At 48.4% G+C, this 9,717-nt stretch overlaps 1 protein-coding gene across 4 annotated transcripts in view; it reads left to right on the plus strand.

The window, feature by feature from the left end:
* Window positions 1–1,574: 1,574 nt before the first annotated feature.
* The window catches only part of PNPT1 (polyribonucleotide nucleotidyltransferase 1), a 52,284-nt gene continuing 44,141 nt past the window's right edge, over window positions 1,575–9,717 (plus strand). For 2 of the 4 annotated variants that reach the window (XM_025201569.1, XM_025201570.1), the window contains exons 1-4: window positions 2,739–3,331; window positions 4,121–4,181; window positions 4,485–4,559; window positions 4,816–4,921. In XM_025201569.1, coding sequence (XP_025057354.1) covers window positions 3,060–3,331; window positions 4,121–4,181; window positions 4,485–4,559; window positions 4,816–4,921 — 514 coding nt within the window. In that variant the 5' untranslated portion in view covers window positions 2,739–3,059. Of the gene's footprint in view, window positions 1,766–2,738; window positions 3,332–3,548; window positions 3,644–4,120; window positions 4,182–4,484; window positions 4,560–4,815; window positions 4,922–9,717 lie in introns of those variants that run through there. The other 2 variants (XM_025201571.1, XM_006021593.3) reach the window with 2 other exon arrangements.

Raw genomic sequence — 9,717 nt, forward strand, 5'->3', positions numbered from 1 at the left:
ATGAGGGCTGCAGCAGGACACAGGGGCAGGGGGCAGATGAGAGCAGTGATGAGAGCAGTGGAGAGAGGGATCTTCAGGGGGCAGCGGGGAGCTGCACAGCCGAGCTAGTGGCACCAGAGGCCAGAATGGGAGCAGCTCCAGCAGGGGGACTGCGGGTTGGGAATGAGGGGTACTGGCAGGGCTCAGGGGACTGTGGCTGCGGAGTGAGGGGCACTGGGGGGGGGCAGGACTCTCTGGGCCAGGAATACAGGACACTGGCAGCACCAGGGGGCTGTGGGTCAGGAGTGAGGGGCACCAGCTTGGCCCAGGTGGGCAGGGGGCTGCAGGCAGGGAGTGAGTGAGGGGCAGCAGCAGGGATGGGAGGCTGAGGGTTGGGACTAAGGGGCACCAGCATAGCCCGGGGGTGTGGGGAGGGCAAGGGACTGAGAGTCAGGAGTGAGGGGCACCAGCAGGGCTGGGGCTTTGGGTAGGGAATGAGGTGTCCCCCTGACAGGTGTCCTCTTTTTTGGAACTGGAAATAGGGTAACCCTGTTAAAGCTCCTTTAATCAGGAGGCCACTAGATACAGAGGAGTACTGTGGACAACAGAGGGGAAAACAGGGATGGAAGTGGGGGTCGCAGGCTCATAACAGGCACTCCAAGGGCAGGCAGGGCCCTGAGCAGAGCACCCCAGGCAGCACCCACAGGCACTCCCATGGGTCCAAGGAGCCAGTGGGCGCCGCCCAGTGAAAGTCTGCCCCAAGACGTGCATTGAGAGACAGGAAACCAGCCCCAGATCACAGGTTGAGCCTCCTCCCCTCCCACCGCCACAGCCGGCCAGCTTGGCCAGAGCCAGGAGGAAGCGACCTCCAGATCTTGGGGCTGGACACGGGGTAGAGGGGGAGGTGCATTGGATCAAAGGGGTGCTGGGACCTTGGGCACAGGCCCCTGAGGGCAGCCAAGGGGCGGCGGGGCAACCCTGGAAGCCTTGCGAGATCTTGGGGAGAGGGGGCGGGGCACTGACACCTCTGGTTCCTTTGCGGGCGTGGTCCAGGCTGGGGGCGGAGCCTGTGGAGCGGCGGGGGCGACAAAGCGGGGCGTCCGCCTGAGTGGGGGGTTGTTTCTTTTAGGGGGATGAGTTGTAACCAGAGTTCTGGTTTCTTTTGAGTAATGGGAGCTTATCTATAGTGATCATCTTGTTTTTAATGCTATTACGAGGATATCTTTAATAAAAGAAATACAAATCAAATACAAAATAAAAAAAGTTGGCGGCCCCAAGGTCGGCGGAGAGGAGGTCACTGACGGTCGTTGGAGGGGGAGGCAGAGGCTGCGCCCAGGAAGCCAACAGGCAGGGGAGACTTCCAGAAGCAAAGGCCCCGCCCTGAGGGGTTTGTCCCTCGCCGGCCGCCGTAGCGAAGCCTAAGGCAGCAGCTAGAGGATGGCCATGCACTGTACGCTCACAGGGCTGAATCGAAACAGCCTCGCCTCGCCCCGCCCCCGCCCCCGCCGCTTCCCAGGAGCCAATGGGGTCGGCTTAGGGGCGAGCGTCACTTTCCCGGCAGACCGCCGGGGCCAATCAGGCGGCGCTTTGCTGGAAGCGGTTTTCTGGGTGTCATGGCCGCTTGCATAGGCTGCTGCCGCGGGGGGCTGCGGCCTCGGCACACCTGGCGTCACCCGTTTCTAGGCGCCGTGCGGCGCTGTCTAGGCCCGGGCTCCCGCCTGGCGCCGCTCCTCCAGGCCCGGGGCTTCGGCGGCGACCAGGCGGTGACCGTGGACTTGGAGGGCAGGTAGGGAGGGGGCCTGGTGGCCCCTCCCCCCCGCGTGCTGGGGCCCGTGGAAGCGGTGGTTGGTGCCGGTGGTGGCGACTGCGGGGGGGCGTGTGTGTGTAGGTTGTAGCCGTGTTGGGTCTAAGGACATAGGCAGACATGGTACTTTGGGTGAATCTAATATCTTGTATTAGACAAACTTAAATAGTTGAAAAAATGTTGAAAAAATAATATGGAAAAATATATGTATATATGTCTTTTGGTTCGAGTTGATATGTTTTATTAGACCAATTTGGAGGTGGGTTGATGTATACGAAGGGGAGTCTCAACCCCTTCTGCATTCTGCCTAGCTTGAAAAAGGATACTGTGCTATTCAAAAGCTTGCTAGAAGCATCAACCCACCTCCAAGTTGGTCTAATAAAACATATCAACTCAGACCAAAGGAGTCTATCATATAGCCCCCGACCAATGTTGACCCCAAAAGAAAACTCGTATCTCTATATCTACATCTCTGTATAGATGAACACACACATGCAAGCAGGGGCCGGTGGCATTAGTGCTGGCTTGGCATCTGGACCTGTACAGCAGCATTTCTCAACCTGTTTCAGGTTGGGGGTGGGTGTTGTATAGCTGTGTTGGTGTAAGGACCCGGGCAGACAGGGTTCTTTGGGTAGATGGGATATCTTTTATTAGACCAACTAAATAGTTGGAGAAATTGTTCTTTGCAAGCTTTTGGGCACAAATGCCCTATGTAAAATAGACTCTCCTTATCCCTGAAGAAGGGTGTTTTGCGTCTGAAAGCTTGCAAAGAATAGTTTTTCCAATCATTTAGTTGGTTTAATAAAAGAGATCCCATATACCCAAAGAATCTCGTCTTTCTCAATCTGTGGGTCGCGGCCCCAAAGTGCGCCACACACCCACCCCCTGGCTTACACATTGTGGGGCCTGGGGGCAAGGGGCACTGGGTCAGGACTGCCCACTGATGTTTAAAAATGGGTCCTGGTACAAAAAAGGTAGAGAACCACTGGACTAGAAACCTTCTCTGACTGTCCCACACCCACCCAACTGTAATTTGCCACTAGAAGGCTGGTAAGCCAGGACAAACTTCTGTCCCTGCTGTAGGGGCTGGGGAGTGAGAGATCACCTGGGACATGGGGACTTCTGCTGTAGGCAGTGGCCACACACCTTGATGGAATGGGAGCTGGGTAGTGCAAATCTGAGAGAATCCTGCCCTGGGTGACTGGTGCTGCCTTAGTGCCACCCCCTGCAGCAACCAAACAGCAACCGGAGGAGTCCCCTGCGGCCAGTCTCACCGATGGGGGGCCCTGTGGCAAAACTTACCAACCCCCCTCTACAGGAGCAGGAGGGAGAAGGAGAAAAGCGCACTGTCTGCCTGTATAGAATGTTCCGTCTCCTGAGAGAGATTCTCTGTGAAGCTACTTCACTTGGGTTGTTACTGAGTTATTTTTCTTCCCTGGTGGCCACTTTTACTCCGGGAAAACAATTACGGACTTCTGTATGTTCCTGGTTTCTCCTGAGCAAGCAGGGATTCTCCCTAGAGAATCTGAACATCTGCCCAAGTCCTTTGTAAGTGTACAGATACTCAGTCTCCTGGGAGAAACTCCCAAGAGTAATTTAAGCCTGGCTGATCCTGGGTTTTCTCCTGGAGCAACCATTTTTTGCTCCGGGAGGGAAAAGCCTGTGTAGCTATATATATGTGGTTTCTGCTGGGAGAGAAGTGACTCTCCCATGGAAACTGAATGTCTGTACATGGCCTAAATGTTCTTTTCCATCCTGAATGCAGCCTTTTCAGGGACTGAGGCAGAACTGCATTACAGGAGGCATATGTGTTGCCTATTCTATTGGCAAAAAGAGTGCTTGGTTTCCTGACATGGCAAGGTAGTTCCTCCTGCGAATACTAAATGCAATTGGTATTTTTTTAACGTAAAACAAAGATATAAACACAAATGATTAGAGAGTTCTTTATTAAATTGATCCTCGCTTGACAGGGACTCAACAATATGTAATTAACTTATGGAACTCATTGACACAAGTTATTATGGAGACCTGGTATTTTAACCTTGTTCGAAAGGAAATTGGGCAAGTTTGTGGAGGAAAGGTCCATCAGTCAGTATTGCATTCAGTGGATAGGCATGTAGGTAGGGATATTGCCTCTGAATCGAAACTTTGAATTCTGAAAGTTCCAGATGAAGAGAACAAGGAAGTAGAAAATTCTGGACGTTCCCTGTTCACTCCCCCTCACCTTCACCTCCCCCAGCATTTGCTATCTACCACCATGCAAGGAAAGATAATGGGCTAGATGGGCAAGATCTTTTGTTCCTGTGTCCCTAATAGAAAACATTCTCTTCTTAACAGAAACCTGAAATTTTCCTCTGGAAAACTAGCTAGATTTGCTGATGGATGTGCTGTAGTGCAGGTAAAAATCTATGGAACTTCAACATTGATAAATCAACATGGATAAATGTACAGTCTTTTACCGGACTATCAGAGCCTATGACATGGGATGGGAATTGGAATTGGCTAGGCTTTATAACTACCTATTTCATAGAGAGAGATACTTTGAGAAATCCTTAAAAAGTAACTATTACAGATAGTTCATTCATTTGGTACTTCGCTGGGGGGAATTCTGTACTGGAGAAATGAAATTGTACTAAACGATATATTTATTAAAATGTCGTGGCTATAAGTAATTTCACCTTTTTTTTTTTTTTAAATCAAGTTAGGTGACACATCAGTGATGGTTACAGCAGTCAGTAAAACAAAATCTTCTGTATCCCAGTTCATGCCCCTGGTGGTGAGTACAAATTATTCACTGTCCAAATTGATGCTATAAATACCCACAGAAAGTAGAACTTGAGAAGTAGATGTTATATACTGTAAATATTGTAAAATTTATGCAAGATTAATTTTTCACTGTGGTAACAGTAAATAACATTAAACAATTTTATTCAGATGTGTTATTGTAAAACTAACTCTTAACTGTGATTTTGTTGATTTAATTAGGAAAGAGCGGATAATGTTCTTTATTAATCTCTGTGTAATTTTATAAGGTTGATTATCGTCAAAAAGCTGCTGCAGCAGGAAGGATTCCCACAAACTACCTTAGGAGAGAGCTTGGTACTACTGATAAAGAAATTCTTACAAGCAGAGTGATAGGTATGGGAAAACATTGTAAAAACTGCTTCTAGTACTTTATTTTCATCATTTGTGATATCTTCCTCAATGTTGGAAAAAGGAGGGTTATCTGTGATCATAATTTTCAGAGTTTATTGCCTCTGCAGCAATATTAGGAAAAGCGCATTTCTGAAAGTGCTGCAAGGCTCAAATCTGTTTTAAAAACAAATCAGCTGGGGCTGCTTGCACATTTCTTTATATGAGATTCCAAAATAGCAAATAGCTTGTTAGATCTCTTCACTCTTGAGACTAGAACTTCTGATACCTCTGACCAAGGGGACTGTTATTTTTTGAAGCTCCTACTGCTTCCACAAGGGAGGAGGAGGAAGAGGAACTTAAACTGCAATCTTTGGTAGACAGAGGCAGTCTTATTGGCTTCATCTTCCTCCCAGCCTTCCTTGTTACCTGAAAAGTCATCTCCAGGAAAGTTAAAACTTGTTTCTAGAATGAGGTGAGAAGAGCTTCATGTTCAGTTTACTGTATTTATTCAACTATAAGATGTCTCTGATTATAAGATGATCCCCCAATAATTAGATTCTATGTATAGAAAACATGTAAATTTTGTTATAATTTTCCAGATATAAAATCTAATTGTTGGGAGGTTTGTCCTGAATTTGTCAACCTCCAGCTCCTACAACAGGGGAAAGAAATCTGGGGTGTCAGGTAACCCCTGTCTCATCTTCTGTCTCTGTGACCCTGCTCTCCATAAGCACATGGAAGTGAAGAACAAATTTGAAAAAACTAACCTTGAAATAACCATAGCTATAGTAATTTACATATAGTATCCATAGATTTAGTTCACCTAGAGTTGATGATGCATTTTACATTTTTTGAAACTGTTGCAGGAAAGATACTCCATAAACACATTTTTAAGCAACATTTTAGCAGCACTTACTTAGAGAGATAACACAGAATGCATTATAGTAGTCCAAAGCCAAAAAACATTATATTTTACCACATAGTTCACTGGGGTGAGCCCCAGCAGAGTCAACACCATTTCAAAATACGGTGACCCCACAGCTTAGCATTGCTCAGTATGTATGTGTACTGTAGATACCCTGCCCCTGCTACAAAGGATCCATGTGCTAATTAGCCCCCATTCATGACTGGAACCAGGTGTTCTTTTCACAAGTCCTGGGATCCTCTAAACATTTATATTCAGATGAGATACAGGGCAGTCTGGTCCAGCTTCATCTCATGAAGGGCAGGGCCACGTTAATCATATGCAATAGGTTGAGAGAGGGGGTGACAGAGGGATTCTGGGTGAACTGTTTGGAGCCCTGTTTGGTGATGTTTGCCAGACATTTAAGGCTGATGAAGAAACAGGAATCACTAGAAGTGGGAAAGAAAGAAACAGTTCCCCTGTGGGAGTGAAGAGGAAGTCAAAATGTATGCAGTGTTATGGCTCCCCATGAACAGTAAAAGAGCCATTGCTGAGGGGGTTTGCACTCAATGAACATTAGTATAAATGTTTTATTTGGATGGCCTGTATTACCTCTTCATAGTCTTGCTCAGTGTTGGCTCTATTTAATCAATTTCATAGTTGGTTTGTGTTATTGAGCACAGCAGTTCAAAGATAGGCAGTGTATTTAATGCAGTTTCCTTGTATGTAAATGTAAGACAAGAAACATTTCATATTATATTCAAGTAAATATCCTAGTTAAAGCTAGCAGGATTTACTAGATAAAGATAATCTAAAGGGTGGCACCTTTGAGACTGAGTGGTCACTGAGGCATGGGGTTTGATAGACATATTTCAGCTGATGCTGTGAAGGGACTTGCAGAAAGAAAAGGTTTTAAATAGAGAGGAAAAGGTCAATAAGGATGAGCAAAGCAGTTATGGAGGGACATGAGAATAAACAGAGAGGGTTAAAAGATAATCCAGGTAATAGGATAAGAACATGTGGTTTTGGTTGAGACCATATTTAACATAATCCACAAGTTGTTTTTTTTGTTTAAGGACAGCTGCTCAGGAAGTTAGTAAAGTTCAGTGATGGAATGTTCTAGGGACATTAAAGTGTTCTGCCATGGGCTTTTGTGTGCCTCTGGGTTTGATGTCAAATGGATGTCTGTTTATTTTTTTGTTTAGGGTTAGCTCTGTCTAGCCCAGGGCAGGCAATTATTTTGGGTGGAGGGCTGCTTACAGAGTTTTGGCAAGCCATCGAGGGCTGCATGACAGGCAGCCAGGGACAGATAAATATTAATATTCTATATTTTTAGGGGCCCCACAGGCCAGATAGAAAGACCTGGTGAGCCACATCCGGCCAGCAGGCCACATTTTGCCCACCCCTGGTCTAGCCAATGCAGACAGCTGAAGGGCACTGTAAACAGGTGATGCTGTATATGATGTTGGTAGAAGAGCAGGTGAATGAATCCTGGATGTTATATTTTGTGTGGTTAGGGAACTGATGGGCAGAATCCTCTGGGATTCAAGTCTGATGTGGGGAAAAAGTCCAGGAGGGCTGGCTGTGCTTTAAGGAGAGCCTTTTAAGGGCATAGGAGCAAGCTATCCCGATGCAATGCAAGAACAGGAAGTGCAACAGGAAACCAACTTGGCTGGACAGCAACTTCTTCAATGAATTGAAACTCAGAAAAATCCTATACAAAGTGGAAACTTGGTCATAGTACTAGGAAAGAGTATGAGACCATCATGTGGTTATGCAGGGAGAATTAGGGAGATGAAGGCACAGTTTGAGATGCAGCTAGCAAGGGACGTAACAGGTAATAAAAAGGGATTTTACAAGTTTGTGAAAATAACAGGAAGACCAAAGATACCATAGGTCCCTTAAAAATGCAGAAGATGGTTTAGTTATGGATGATGCAGACAAAGCTGAAGTATTTAATGCCTCTTTTACTTCATTCTTCACAAGTAGGGTCAGCTACCAGATGCTGAGTGCCATTGGCAGCAAAGATTCATAGATGTTAGGGTCGGAAGGGACCTCAATAGATCATCGAGTCCAACCCCCTGCATAGGCAGGAAAAAGAAGTTCTTCCTAATGTCCAGTCTAAATCTGCTCTCTGCTATCTTATGGCCATTATTTCTTGTGATCCCTGGGGCGCCTTGGTGAGTAGAGCCTCACCAATTCCCTTCTGTGCCCCCATGATGAACTTATAGGCAGCCACAAGGTCGCCTCTCAACCTTCTCTTGCAGAGGCTGAAGAGGTCCAGGTGCCCTAGTCTCTCCTCATAGGGCTTGGCCTGCAAGCCCTTAACCATACGAGTGGCCCTTCTCTGGACCCTCTCCAGGTTAGCCACATCCCTCTTGACATGCGGTGCCCAAAACTGTATGCAGTATTCCAACTGCGGTCTGACCAGCGCCCGATAGAGGGGAATTATCACCTCCTTGGTTCTGTTCGTCATGCATCTGCTGATGCACAATAAAGTGCCATTAGCTTTCCTGATGACTTTGTCACACTGACGACTCATGTTCATCTTGGAGTCCACTAGGACTCCAAGGTCCCTTTCCGCTTCCGTTCTACCAAGCAGGTCATTTCCTAGGCAGTAGGTATGCTGGACATTTTTCCTCCCTAGGTGCAGCACTTTGCATTTCTCCTTGTTGAATTGCATTCTGTTGTTTTCCGCCCATATGTCCAACCTGTCCAGGTCTGCTTGTAGTTGTTCCCTGCCCTCTGGTGTGTCCACTTCTCCCCACAGTTTTGTCATCCGCAAACTTGGACAGAGTACACTTCACTCCCTCGTCCAAGTAGCTGACGAAGACATCAAAGAGTATCGGTCCAAGGACTGAGCCCTGCGGGACCCCACAGCCCACACCCTTCCAGGTGTGGGGAAGAAGACAAACAGGCTAGAGTAGTAGAAGAGCAGGTTAGGGATTACAAAAATGCTAGATGCTTTCAAATCAGCTTGGCTGGAAGGGGTGAACCTTGGGTACTGAAAGAATTGGCTGAGGTAATTTTCAGAGCCATTGGCTGTCCTCTTGGAGAACTTGTGGAGGTTGTGTGAGGTCCTGGAAGCCTGGAATAGGTTAAACATAGTACCCATTTTCAAGAAAGGAAGAAGCAGCTGGGGCCCTACAGACCAGTCAACATGACCCCTAAACCTGAAAGATCATGGAGCATGTCCTCAAGGAACCCATTATGAAGCATGTAGAAGAGACCAAGGTGATCAGGAATAGCCAGCATGGATTTACCAAGAACAAGTCGTGCTTGACCAATGTGATTTCCTTCTGTGATAAGCTGTAGGGGCAGTAGGACCCAGGGGAATCCTCGGCAGGCTCCTGCAACAGCAGGGCCTGCCCAGCCCACCCCACCAGCCACGTGGCTGCCCCAGCATGGGAAGCTCAGGTGAGGCGGGGGGGGGGCCGCCGGTTTCCTTGGGCTGGTGAGACCAGAGCTGGCGCGGGGCGCGGGCTGGTGGTGGGGGCGGGTTACAAACTGGTGCTGTGTGTGGTGGAAAAGCAGCCCCTCCCCCACCCTGTGCCTGACGCCCAGCACTGCAACTGCTCGTAGCCCGCGTGGGGCTGTCTGTGCCTGCTCAGGACAGTGCTGCGTGGGCTGTGAGCAGCTGCAGCAGGGAGCACTAGCCACGGGGCAGGCGAGAGACTGCTTTTCCCCATGCTTTGCACCAGCTCCTTCCCTGCCAGCAAGCAGGGGGTCGGGGCTGTGCGCTGCCCCCCGCCTGTACCGCGGGGCTCGGGGGCACTGGGAGTGAGCAGGCACAGGAGCACAGGACCTGCACCAGTGTCCCAAGGCCAGCGCCAGCAGGGCCCAGAGCAGGGTGGCAGTGGTACAGGGTCCTGGGTGGCTGGGGCTCTATGGAGTC

The sequence above is a fragment of the Alligator sinensis genome, unplaced genomic scaffold, assembly GCF_000455745.1.
Source record: "Alligator sinensis unplaced genomic scaffold, ASM45574v1 scaffold432_1, whole genome shotgun sequence".
Lineage (NCBI taxonomy): Eukaryota > Metazoa > Chordata > Crocodylia > Alligatoridae > Alligator > Alligator sinensis.